Source organism: Kogia breviceps, chromosome 18, assembly GCF_026419965.1.
Source record: "Kogia breviceps isolate mKogBre1 chromosome 18, mKogBre1 haplotype 1, whole genome shotgun sequence".
Lineage (NCBI taxonomy): Eukaryota > Metazoa > Chordata > Mammalia > Artiodactyla > Physeteridae > Kogia > Kogia breviceps.
The window spans coordinates 57,040,092-57,052,717 of NC_081327.1; the positions used below are offsets into that span (position 1 = coordinate 57,040,092).

The 12,626-nt window shown below is 60.8% G+C and overlaps 1 protein-coding gene across 15 annotated transcripts in view; it reads left to right on the forward strand.

The window, feature by feature from the left end:
- BANP (BTG3 associated nuclear protein) overlaps nt 1-12,626 on the forward strand; it is a 133,328-nt gene that overhangs the window by 88,788 nt on the left and 31,914 nt on the right. For all 15 annotated transcript variants that reach the window (XM_059045932.2, XM_067019729.1, XM_067019728.1 and 12 more), the window contains one exon: nt 10,046-10,189. In XM_059045932.2, the coding sequence (XP_058901915.1) occupies nt 10,046-10,189 (144 nt within the window). The remainder of the gene's footprint in view (nt 1-10,045; nt 10,190-12,626) is intronic.

Consider the following 12,626-nt stretch of genomic DNA (forward strand, 5'->3'; position numbering starts at 1 on the left):
GCGGAGGGGGAGACAGGTGCCGCCCAGGCCACATGCGCGGCCGTGGCCGTCAGCTGTCTAGACCAGGCTGAGGGGACGGGGGTGGGGGGCACTCGGGTAAACCTGGCAAGGCGAACAGCAGGGAAAGCCGGGCTCCTTACAAGGAGGTCTTTGTGAGTAGGTCTTTTTGCGAGAATTATCTTCCATTTAGGGTGGCGCTCCACCGGCACCTGAGTTGAGCTCCCCGGAGCCCCCAGAGCCGGAAGGTAGATACCCCCAGGCGGATGATGCCAGATGGGCAGCTGTTTGGCAGGGACACCCGTTGGCCAAGGAGTTGGGACGAAGGGCTCAAAGCCTTTTCATCACAGAGGCTGCTGGACAGAGGTCGAGAGTGCGTGCTATTCCTTACATTTTAAAGGGAAATGATTTCTAAAGTCAAATGAGGCTAGTGAGGTTTCTTCTCGTCTGATTTGCTGTGTAACCCTTCCTTGACTCTTCCTAACGCATCCCCGTCCCATGTGACTGGATCTGGCCTCGTGCTGTACTGGGGCAGCCTGGAGGGCGTCGGAGCAACCGCCTTCAGAGCCTCTTCTGTTTGGTTGCGTTCTTTCTGGCTCGCGGTCCTGGGCACATAAGTGAGCCTCTGAGTCTCAGCTTCCTGCCTGGTCACTCGTGATAACAGACAAGAGGCCATCTGTGCCCAGTGCCCAGCACTGCAGCTCTTGGGCTGAGGCCCCAGGACCCCGGCCTGCTCCCATGCAAACCCACTGGCCCTGGCGGTCATGGGACCCTGACGCCGGCGGCCCTCCGTGCCCTCTTTCCCCCGTGTGCGGCGGGGCAGGTGGCAGACACATATTCCTGGTTGTCGGCCGGTCTCTTGTGGCAGCTGGGCTCTCCTGGCTCCGTCCTCCCCAGGCCCCCTCATCCACTGGCTTCAATGGGTTTACCCAGTGAGGGAGCGTGGGGGAAGGAGCCGCAGTGCCTGGAGGCTCCCTCTCCGGGGGTGCAGCTGGAGCCCGCAGCCGTGGGATGTGATTTGTGAGGTCCCGCGCCGTCCAGCCCCCTCTCGTTAGCAGTCACACGTGGTGGTGTCTCGTTTCCAGTGCATGCGGGACAGCGTCGTCAACGCAGCCCCGCGCTGGCCACCGGCCACGCTGCGGAGCGCACTGTAAAGTGAAGTGTGGACGTGTCCTTCCCTCGGGGCCCACCCCTCCCCCGAGGCAGGCTCCTATTGGCTGAGCGTGGAGGGTTGCTTTCAGGTGTCTTTTCACTTAGAGGAAGTTGGAGGGTATTCTTTACACCCAAAGTTAAAAGTTAGCACTGTTTCTGACTCCTGGTGTCCGTCAGTTGACCCTTGAGCATGGCGTGCGGTGTCGACAAGCACTTGTCACCCACAAACCGAGCTTCTCTTTGTGAGCCCGGGCACGTTTGAGGATGGCACACCTGCCTCCGAGCGCGGCCCCAAGCTCCCTCTGCAGGGCGCAGGGAAGGGCCGCGATGTTTGTCTCCTGTCTCCCCCATCTGGGTTGGGCGGCTGTAATCGGGTACCATGTATGGGGCAGAAATGGCAGATGTGTGCCCCCCGGTTCTGGAGGCCGGAAGCCTGACACCGTGGTGCCGTGCGGTCGGGTTTTGGCGAGGACCCTCTTGCTGGTTATGTCCCCACGTGGTTTCCTTGGTGTGCCTGTGGGCGGGGTCCTGTGTCTCTCCCCCTCCTAGAAGGGCACTGAGCCCTCGTAGGGGCCTCACACTCGTGGCCTCGTCCAGCCCTAACACCTCTTGAGGGCCCCACCTCCGCACCCGCACCCCATCACGCAGGGAATCGGGGCTTCGGCAGTCAGTGCAGAGCACCCTGTCTGTTCCCAGGAAGGGTTTCGGACCTGTGGCAGCTCTGCTGTGGATGCAGAAAGGGGATGTGGGCTGTTCGGTCCCCACGTACCTTCTTGAGCACACGGTAATCTCATGTGCCTCACGCCAGCATGGATCGTTCAGAGACGCGGCCTCAGGCGGGCAGGCTCCCGGGGAGGACACGGCCCCGGGGGGTGGAGTTGGGTCCCAGCAGCTCTTCGCATGGTGGGTCCTTTGATAAATGCTCCCTGCTGACTGGAACTCAGTAGGAAAATTGCGTCACCTCTTTTTGGAAGTTCTTTCTTTTGTCCCATCACAGTGAACACAACGATAATTTTTGTGGTTCTGTGGGGTGAGTTTTCCAAGTTAAATAAAGAAACGGTGGGAGTCCAGCACACAGTGGGGGGGTGGGGAGCAGGGATAGAGGCCGGCCTGAGCCCCACCCCGGCCTCCGCTCTGCTTCCTGGTCGCGATGGCAGCTGCAGCGTCTGTGTCTGCGTTTTGGCATTTCAGCTCTTTGCCGCCGTGAGGGTGATGGCCGGGCACCCCCTTCCTTCCCCGGGACAGGACAGGTCAGGTCACTTACATGCTTAATTAACACCTTTTTTGTTCCTCCAGCGCTGTCTTACCCTACCCACCCCCCCCGACCCTTCTAGAAGCCACAGGCCTGGAGCCCACGGGCAAGTGGAGGCCCTGGATTTGACTCTGGCTGAGTTATTCCACTCCCCCTCCCCCCCACCTCACTCGACTGGAAGGTCTTAAGACACATGGTTACGATCTGTTCCCAGGAGCGCCTCCCTCTCTGGAATGATAGGCTGAATACCGCACATCTCCAGACTTCCGCTTTTGCTTTATCATATTTTTACGCTTTGTTTTCCTTTCTTCCGGATTGTGACTGAGGCTCACGCCCGCCCCTCCCCTACGCTGGAAAGAGGAACGGAGCGGAGGGCAGGAGCTGCTTGTGTTGACGGGAGCCACCGCCCCAAGCTGTAGATCTGGCTCCTGACTGCTGGCCTGTCAGCTCTGGGAGTGCCAGCTTGCTGGCCTGGCTGTAGCATGCTTTGCTAAAACGTTGCATCCATTGGCTGGAGCCCTGAGGCCTGTGAGGAGTCTCCAGGCCAGGCCTCACGCTGAGGGCTCCAGGAACACCCGGGGAGCGCTGGTCGGCCCTGTTCTGCTGTGTTCTGGGGTTCCTTTGCCAGTTGTGCTTGTGTCTGGCCGCCCCCCTCCTGGGCAGGAACTCCACGTGGGATCCAAGGAAGCAGATTAGCGTTCCTGTCCTTGGGTTTAGAGGCTAAAGAATGGTTGTTTGTTTCTGGCATTTGCTGTGCAAATATACAAAATCGATTTTGTGCCGCGGGGTGTCCTGGCCGGTTGGCGGCTTGGGGCATCTTCCTCTCACCTCCTCATCTTTCTGTCATGGGAGAAGCTGCTCTTTGAATTAACATCCAGGTTTGGAAAAGTCCACTGGTCGAGTGCATTACCGTAACCAGCTGGGTTCAAGTGGAAATGCAGACACAGGTCAGTGACCTTGGCTTCTCCTGGAGGCCTCAGGTGTGAGGGTCTCGTCCTTCTTCTGGCCACACACTTAATTAAGCTGTGCTCAGTGCCTGTCTTGTGAGTGCATGAGGGTTTTTTGCTTGGTGTTTTGTGTGTGTGTGTGTGAGCGTGCGTGTGTGTGTGTGTGTGTGTGTGTCTGGGTGGATTCTTGGTTGGATTGAGTTTTGTTTCTAAGTATTACTGGAAAGTCCTTGGGCTCCTTGCATTTATTTTAGGCTTTGCACCAGTTTTGCATTATCTCAGTTGGGTATCAAACAGTGTTTCAGAACTGGCAGGACATAGAGGAAAACCAGATGTGTGCACTCCAGAGAAACAGCGCCAGTAGATCCAGGATTCCCTTAGGCGGCTGCTGCAGATTCGGACACTGGGCCATTTTTCTTTGGTCCGAAAATAATGGGCTCTGCTTCAGAAACACGCCAGGGAAGCCTGTGACCGAGGCCAGCCAGGTGGCGCGAGCTGCACCCGCGGCGTCCTTGCATGCGTGTCTCTCCGAGGGAGCGCAGCCCCGCCGGTTCCCTCGCCCGGTCCGGCCGCGGGCAGCTGCCCTGGGAAGCCCAGAGGCGCGGCTCCTGGCTGCTGCCCTGGGAGCTCGCGGCTCTCCAGTTAGACGTTTCTGCCCCACCGCCTGTTGGGAAAGGGCTGCAAACGGAAACGAGCGGGAAGCAGGAAGGTGCCGCGGCTCGTCGTCGGGAGAAGTGGGAGCCAGGTGCGCCAGGCCCTCACCGTCCGGCAGGCCCTCTGGCCGCAGGCTGACTCTGTGCTCGCTCTGGGGCCGCCCCCGTCCCCCTGCCAGAGCGAGGACCCCCGGCGGGTGTCCGGCGGCCTCAGGTGCCGCAGGGATGCTGCTGCTCTGCGCAGCCGGAGTCCTTGTCACCAGCTAAGATCCAGGTCAGCTTGACTGTGTGTGTCAAGAGCTGCGCTGTGGCCCCGCAGAGGGCGCCCGTGTGGTTGGCCGCGGAGCACTTTTTATTTGTCCTGGCTTTGCTCGCGCGTCTTACCCTCAGGGGCAGCGCCCTGCCCCTCCTTCGGGAGAGGCCCTTTGGGTTGTCCTTTGTGGGGTCGTCCCCGCCAGCTGTGCTGCTGGCTGCACTGCGATGTCCCAGCTCCAGGTGGTGGTGGGGTCGCTCCTGTCCTGAGCAGCGGGGGGCCGGTGTGGGGGGGCGGGGGGGGGGCGCGGCAGAGCCGGCCTTCTGACTCCTCACGGCCGTTCTCTCATCCAAGCTTCTTCCGGTTTTGAGAAGACATATTCTTAAGCCGGAGTCGGAGGCAGATGGGGCAGCCGGGCCTCCTCGCGGGGGCCGCTCTCCCCGTCCACCAAAGCCCAAGAGGGCTTTGATCTGGGTCCGTGTCCAGGACGGCTTCGCTGGCGCCTGGCGCAGGGGCCCACAACGGGGGCCCGTGTGACCTTCCCACCCAAGTGCGGAGGCCCCCGGGGCCCATGTGCCGCTGTGGAGGGAAGCCAGGCGAGGCCCCGGTGGTCCCTCCCCAAGGCTGCAGGAAGGCACCGCAGTCGTGCCTCCTTGTCTGCGGGGGATGCCTGAAACCACGGGTAACACCAGACCCGTACTAGGGTTTTCCTGTACGTACACATGTGTGATGACGTTTATTCTACAAATTAGGCACAGTAAGAGAACATCCAGATGGCCAGAATCACTGTTCTTCTGCTTCGGGGCCATTGCGAAGTAAAAGAAGGGTATCTTGAGCACAAGCCCTGTGATCCCGAGACAGTGGAGCCGATAACCTAGATGCTACTAAGTGGCTAACGGGTGGGACACGCAGGACAAAGGTCAGGACGGGATTTCATCCCAGTGCTCAGAACCGTGCGCGAGCCAAACCTTAGGACTTGTTTATTTCTGGAATTTCCCATTTATTATTTTCGGACGCGGTTGACCGTAGGTAACTGAAACCGCGCACGAGCGAGGCAGCTTTGGTGGGTGGACCAGCCCTGGAGGCCGTGTCACCGCCAGCCTCTCCCAGCCTGGCAGTGCCCTCGCTCGAGTGCCACGTGATGAGCGGGCCCCTTCCTGCCCACTGGAGTCGGAGCCCCGTTTTCTATGGAGACGCTTGTCTCCGTTGGCTGTCCTTGCCGCCCCACGTGAAGAACAGACCCTCTCCCTGCACTTTTCTGGGGGGGGGGGAGCGGGGGAGGGCAGAGCCTGGAGGGCGGGGGTGACAAGGAAAGGCCGGGAAGGTCTTTCCCTCCTGTCCGTGCTCGCTCAGTGCTCCACTCATTCCTGAATCGCTTATCAAGACCAAACCAGTGCGGAAACGTTTAAAGGCCGTGACATTTTGAAAGAATTCCCAGTTGAGAATATTTTCCTACATTTTATTTACCCGCCAGGCTGGTAATGGGCCTACCTTCCTTATTATGAACGCTGCACGTTGAAATTCCGGGGTTTCTGACAGTGTAATTCTTAAGATTTAATCATCTGTGCAGATCATGTGAAAAGTCACTTTACTGAGAATGCTAAGGGAAAAAGATCACTCGTGGGGTACCACAATGCACCTTCCATTTGTAGGGAGTGGTGGCTCATCACCAAAACCAGAGGGCAGGCAGAACTCAGAAATAAGTTCCGTGATTTCATAAGTTTCATTAAAAGACAGTCTTAGGTTTGACTTTAAATTCACCGTGTACAACATGACAAAACTGTGATGGCGCTGTAATAGTTAATATTTGTGGTCGAGTCCAGGACCTGCAGGCGGGGGTGAGGTTGGGACAGGGGAGCAGTGGTTACAGCCTCGCAGCTTGTGTCCCCCGGCCGCAGCCCTCAGTGACGCTCTCCTCTGTGGCACCTCCCCCGGCCCTCGCCCTTGCCGTCCCCGGGCCTTCCTGTCCCTCTTCTAACGAGCCCAGGTCCCCCCAGCTGAGTATCTGGACACCAGCCAGTTCTCATCTGCTCGTCCTGAGAAGCAGTCACTTCCCTTCACAGCCCGGGGATTGTTCCAGAATGTAGGCTCCTCGGGGTCGCGTCCTGCCCACAGTGTCTCGCACGCAGTGGGTCCTTAACTGAGGGAGCAGCGGGCGTGGTCTCCGCGCGTGTGGGCAGCGGGTGCTGGGGAGTGTCCAGTGAAGGCCAGCCGCTCGCTGGGGTTCGGTCATTAGAGACACTTTAGTTAACTCGAGACGGCTTACATGGCTAGATTCAGACTCAGAGAAGAAGCCAATGTCCGTTTCGTACGTTCAGACTCGCCGGTGAGTTCCGTCTACTTGCTCGCTGTAATCTCGCGGTGTAACGTGGTATAACGTGTCTGTGCCCCGCCGCCCCCGCCCCGCCCCGCCCCGTCCCGCCCCGTCCCGCCCCCCATGAGCGGATGACTGCGCTGAGCCCTCCGTGCTGTGCCAGCCTTCGGCTGGTGCTTTGAGGTTTGCAGAGCACGTGTGCGTACCCGCCCCTTGGGTTCTCGGTGTCGCTGTCCGCCTTTGATGCAGGACCAGCCTGGGGACCCAGACGCCCTAGCCTGACCTTGCCTTTCCAGGGCCCGGCTCAGGGATGTGCGTGCGTCTCTTCACAGGGGGCCAGGGGCTTGGCCTTGCGTCTCGTCCCGAGGCCCCGGGTGGGTGGACGGAGCACGCGGGCAGTGAGCCTGGCTTGTGTGTTTCTTCCTGCCTCTTCCCCGCTCACAGCTCCAGAGCTGTCACTCTTGGCGAGAAAGGCGTCCTAACCAGATCGTATTCTCCAGCTGATAAGGTCTCTCCTTAATGCTTAACCCCTCCTTCCTCCTGTTTTCTTCTGAAAGGTTTTCGTTTGAGTCTCTTGGGTTCCCCTAGAACGGCCAGGCTCGGGGCGGAGCGGACCACAAGAGAGCCAGGGCGTGCGGACACGCTTCTGAACGTTGTGCTTCGGGACCAGCTCTGCTCCGCTCCCCTCCCCTCCTGTTCCTCATTCTCTATCCTCATCAACATCAGCGTGACCTTCACTTACTTCAGAAATAGTTCCTGAGCGTCAGGTACACCGCTGGACGCTGGGGCTCTGGCAGTGAACAGAAGAGACCCCTCCCACCCGTGTCACCATGGAGCTCATGTTCCCATTGGCGTGGCGTGGGCCGAGTCTGGAGTCAGGTGCACGGTAGCCGGGGCAGCCAGGGCTCAGAGGGACCCGGGGGCACGGGAGCGCCTGGTCCCCGCTGCCGGCCCCGTCCTCAGGGGAGGGGAGGCCAGCGGTGGAGAGGGGGCGGTGATCCAGCAGGCTGGGGCTGAGCAGGCAGCCGGGGTGTGGGCCAGTGGGGAGTGGGCGTGCCTGGGGGTGGGGGACTGCTGGCCCGGCTGGCAGAGCCACCCCCATGGAGGTCACCCCCGGGGGCCCTCGTCCTGACACATGTCTGTGAGAGTAGGAACACGCCCATCTGTTCGGTTTGCCCAGAGTAAGGAAGTGTGTCGTGGCTGTGTGATTTTGGGTGGGCTCTTGACTTTTTGCTCTTTGTGGGAAAATGACTAAACTCAGCTTCCCGTCCCCGTCTGCAGGTCCCACTGGCTTCCCAGCTGGGATCCTTTGACTTTCTGTCCCTGCTGGGAGTGTGTGGGCTGGACCGTCCCGGGACATGCTGTGCTTCCGTAAAAAGCCACGGGTGTGACTGAACCGCAGCAGAGGCGCTCCTGGCCTCCTGGGGAGGGGGCGCTGGGCGTTGAGTGTGGGTGGCCCCTGAGCTCCGCTGCCCTCTGCGCTGCTGGGGCTGCACCGGCTGCTGCCCGAGGCTGCTCGTCCCCACGGGGTCCAGGGGGCGGCTGCTCCCTGGTGTCGGGGTGGCAGAGCTGCAGAACTGGGCAGGCCTATGTCTGTCTTTCTGACCAGGAATGATCTGGTGGCAGATAAGTTCTGGGGAAGAGAAAATGAAGAATAGAGGGGACGTCAGTTTTCTCCAATTTTTTAAAACCTCTCGTGAACTCATTCGTACAAACAGTTAATACAGGACAGAGTGGTGTTTCACAGAGAGCCGTTGTTGTCAGGTCAGCTCTTTGGGGACCTAGAAGCTGGTTCCCACCTGGAAGGAGGAAGCCAAGGAGCTGAGCGTGGCCATCTACGTGGGCTGTGGCTGCGGGGACACGTGGCCATACCCGGTGGAGTATGCACAAGCTTGTCCTCTCACAGCCTAGAGGTCGTGAGTCCAGCGCGGGCCCTGCTGGCTGAAGTTTCGGAGTCACAGGGCTGGTTCCCTCTGGAGAATGCCGGGGAGACAGAGGTGCTGCGTTCCTTGGCTGGTGGCCCCTGCTCCGTCTTCCAAACCAGCGTGGTGTCCGCGCTTTGTTATGTGGGAAGGTTCTCTGCTTTCTGAGCCGCCTGTGTGACACGGGGCCACCAGATGCTTCAGGACGCCGTCCCCATCTTGATCGCTGGCTCAGTGCCATCTGTAAAGTGCCCTTGCCGTCAGGGCACACGGCCCGGGTCCCGGGACTGGGACATACCCGTCTCTGGGCCGTCAGTCTGCCCAGCAGAGCTGGCTGCTACGAGATGTGAAACTGTTTGCAGATGGCTTCCGAAGACACAAAAGGAAAACCAGTCAGGACTTTCTTCCGTCTTTTATTCTGAAAATCGAATTTTCCTGTTTTTTTCCACTGATGGATTCGTTATTAAAGAAATAGAACTTCAGCTCATCAAAAACTAGAATCGCATTTGAAACTGCAGGCTGTATTTTCAGCATCCTCTGCTCTGACCCCGTGTGGGAGGCCGTGGGCTGGTCAGGAAGCCTGACTACGACTGCCCCGCCCTGGGCAGCTGACGAGCGACCCCAGGAGGCGGCCCAGTGGGCGTGTAATTTGAGGGGGTGGGAGTGCAGACCCAAGTCAAAAGCCCCACAGCTCGTGGCAGCTCGCTCCCGTGAATGCAGAGCCTCGGGGCCCCCCGCTCGTCCGCCATCCTCCCTGTGGGGCGTCGAGGCACCAGTCTGCCTGCCTGCCTACTGGGGGGCTCTGTGGGCCTGGCGTGGGTGCTCGGGAGTGACGGCGTCACCCAGAGCCCGTCATGGGGGCCTCATCTGTCCCTCCCTCCAGGCACAGTCCAAGTGGGGTTCCTGGTGTGCAGGACGGGGGTCCGTGATCCGTGATCCGTCTCCTTGGAGCAACTCGGGTCCTTCCCCGGGATCTGGGCCTCACCCTCCAGCTTGTGTCTCCTCTCCACACCCAGAGCCCTTCTCGACTCCCTCTGGAGCCTGGCGTCTTGTGACTCACATGCGCATTTCTGCTTGTTTCTCAGACTCGATCAGTGGCCCACTGTCTGGGGGCCGCTTCTCCCCGACGCTCGAGTGAATGCGTCTTGCTTGCCCCAGGGTCGAGGCCCTGCCGGCCGTCTGCCTGTCCTCCTGGCTGCCCTCAGGCTCCCCTTTCCATGAACCTGAGAAAGCGGTGACTCTGGGAACGTCTCCAGGTGCTTTAGCTCCTGTTCCATCTCAGACCCGCCCTTGGCCACGTCCCTGCGTTCAGTTCGCTCTTTGGGTATTTTTTCCTGTGAGGCCTAAAAGCCCCTCTCTGTGTCCAGCACTTGGATGTTTGAGGGAGGTGACTTGCAGTCGCAGTGGAGCGGCCTGGTCCTGCCGTGCACGTCCACACAGCGCACCCGCACGCCACACCCTTGTCGGCAGGTGCCCCGCCCCGCGGTCCAGGTAGGACGGGGCAGCCTCCCCCCGCGCCGTCTGTGCTGACACGGTGTTGCTCTGTTGTCTGCAGGTGCTGCAAGGGGCCCAGCTGATAGCCGTGGCTTCTTCGGACCCTGCTGCCACGGGGGTGGACGGCTCGCCGCTCCAGGGAAGCGACATCCAGGTCCAGTACGTGCAGCTGGCACCGGTGACTGACCACACCGCTGCAGCCCAGGTGGGTCCTCCCTTTGGGAAGTGGACAGGGCCCGGGCCTCCTGCAGGTAGTGAACACACTTGGGCATTTCTGTCTTGGGCCTTCTCCTGCGAGGAAGGTAAGTGATCCACGAGAGGTGCATGGTGTGGATGTAGGCGCTCGCTTGGGACTCCGTGTCTTGTAAGTGCCTGAAAGTGTAAAGGTGAGAGGTTACTTCTTGGCCCAGATACCGGCCTTAAACCATTTCTTGAGATAACTTTTGTCTCGTGCAAATGTTTACCTATAAATTTAGAGGCCAAATTAAGTGTACCTGAGACCCCTTTGTTCCTCGGGCTGGGGCAGGGCTGGCCCAGGGTCTGCACGCCTGCCGGCCACGGGCAGTCAGTTTGCAACCCTTGCCTGTGGCCTCTGCCCTTTCCCCCGTGGCAGCCTCTGGTGGGCCGAGCTGTGCTACACTGGGCAGCAGTCCTCTTCCCGCGCTGCTCGCGGTTGGGGCTCTCCCGGGAGCCCCAGAAAAGCAGCGCTCGGGCTCCATGTGGACAGTTTCTGAGCCGTCAGGTCGGCAGGGGGGCTGCTGCTCGCGATGTTCGAAGCGTTCGCACCTCCGGCCCCAGTGAGTGTGCTTGGTCGGGTGACCATTGTGGCCTCCCCTGGGTACGGGGGAGCCAGGCGTGGGCCACCGTGCTCGTGCCTGAGCCTCGTTGGGGGCGGTGTGATCAAGTTCTGTCAGGGCACGGCCCGGATAGGGTGCCCTTGGAGCAGCTCAGGCTGCTGGCGCCAGGGTGACACGGGTACCCTCAAACCTCGGGCTGTGGGCTTGACTCACTGACTCACTGCTTACCGCCTCTGGATGGGGGAGCTCTCATCGCTGTGACCTCAGCCTGTTGGCCCCTCTCTGCCTCCTCCCTGGACCCCCTCCTCTGCCCAGCACTGATGAGCTGTGCGTATCATGCCGTTGGCCTTGATGCTTAGAATTAAAGCCCTGAGTTTCCACGCGGTCCCCCTCCCCTCCCGGTCTCCGCTGGTCGCCGTGCTAAGTGTCGTGTCCTGTCCCTGCTGGTAGTTGCTGAGGAATGCGCCTCAGCAGGGCCAGGCAGGTGGCCCAAGGTGGCCCTGGTGACCAGGTGGCTGGCTGGGTGATCAGCGGTCCTGCGGGGACTTAACCCTGGTTCACAACAAGTCCCCACCTGGTCCAGAGTTTTGGAACGTGTGTCCTGGAGAAGGCGCAGCCCCCCGCTCTCCCCAGACCTGTCCACTGTGCTACTCTGGAGATCGACCGAGAGGGCAGTGGACACTTGTGCTTTTGTGCAGCGGAGATCAGAGAGACATGTGCCGCTCTGGAGATTGACCGAGAGGGCCTGAGGCCGACAGAGAGCCCACAGAACTTGGGGTGGGGGGGCGGACAAGCTTATTGATGTGGTGCGAGGGACATCTATCCTAAAGAAGGACCCCAGGGCTCTGTCCAAGCTGAGAGCCCATGTCATTGGTGCTTCACACGCATGGGTGTACTCAGAGTGTGTGACTTGAATATGGGGTGCGTGTCGTGTGGCGGGACTTCCTGGCCCAGGTCTGTGGTCTTTGTGCGGATGTTACTGTCGAGGGGGAGCCATGGCGTCTGACTTCCCACCAGTTTCTTGGTCTCCAGTCACAGCTGGCAGGTCTTGGGGAGCATGTAGGACACAGAGCAGTAGATTGGAGGGGGTCATGTGCACTTCCCGGGGTGTCTTCCCTGCAGAAGGGCTCGGTCCCTGGGGCCCAGCCTCCTCCCTGGGCCCCTGCCCGCCTCATGCACGGGGAGGGGTCTCCCGACGGTCTCTTCTTTAGCAGGAGGCGCCTCCCACCCTCCTGTGGGTTTCCTTCCAGAGTCTGCTGCTCAGAACAGGATCATACTCCTCATCTGCTGCCCGGGGGAGGACGAGTCTCGAGCCCCCCGAGCCCCAGAGGCTGCGTGAGGGGTGGGCCCGTTCCCCGGAGCAGCCACGGGCAGGGGAGAGGGCGCCCCGTCTGTGCTGGCACCCCTGCGCTGTGTTCCGCTCCTGCCTGGGGCCCCGGTCTCCTGCCGCGTTTTGAGGAGGAGGGGGAAGGGCAGGGCTCCCCATCGGAGTGTGGGCCTCCCGAGTGCCCCCGCCCTTGCCCCACCACCCCGGGTGCCTGGGCTCAGAGCCGCCTCTTCCAGACCTTCAAGGGCAGGGTCCCCTGCAGCCTGTGGCAGGGCTGGAGCGCCGCCCTCTGCAGCTGCCAGCACGCGCCAGTCCACTTCCCTTTTCCAGAAGGTCCATGTCTGTGTTGTCCCTCCAGCCCAGTCCCTCTTGTGGCCTCGGGATGGCGCGGAGGGGGCCTGTGCTGAGTTCTCAGATGGGTAGGGAACCGCGCCCACCCCGCTCCCCACCCCGGCTACAAAAATGCCGTGTTGCCTCCCCCTTGAGCTGCAGTCGTAGGTGGAGCGCTGGCCCGGGAC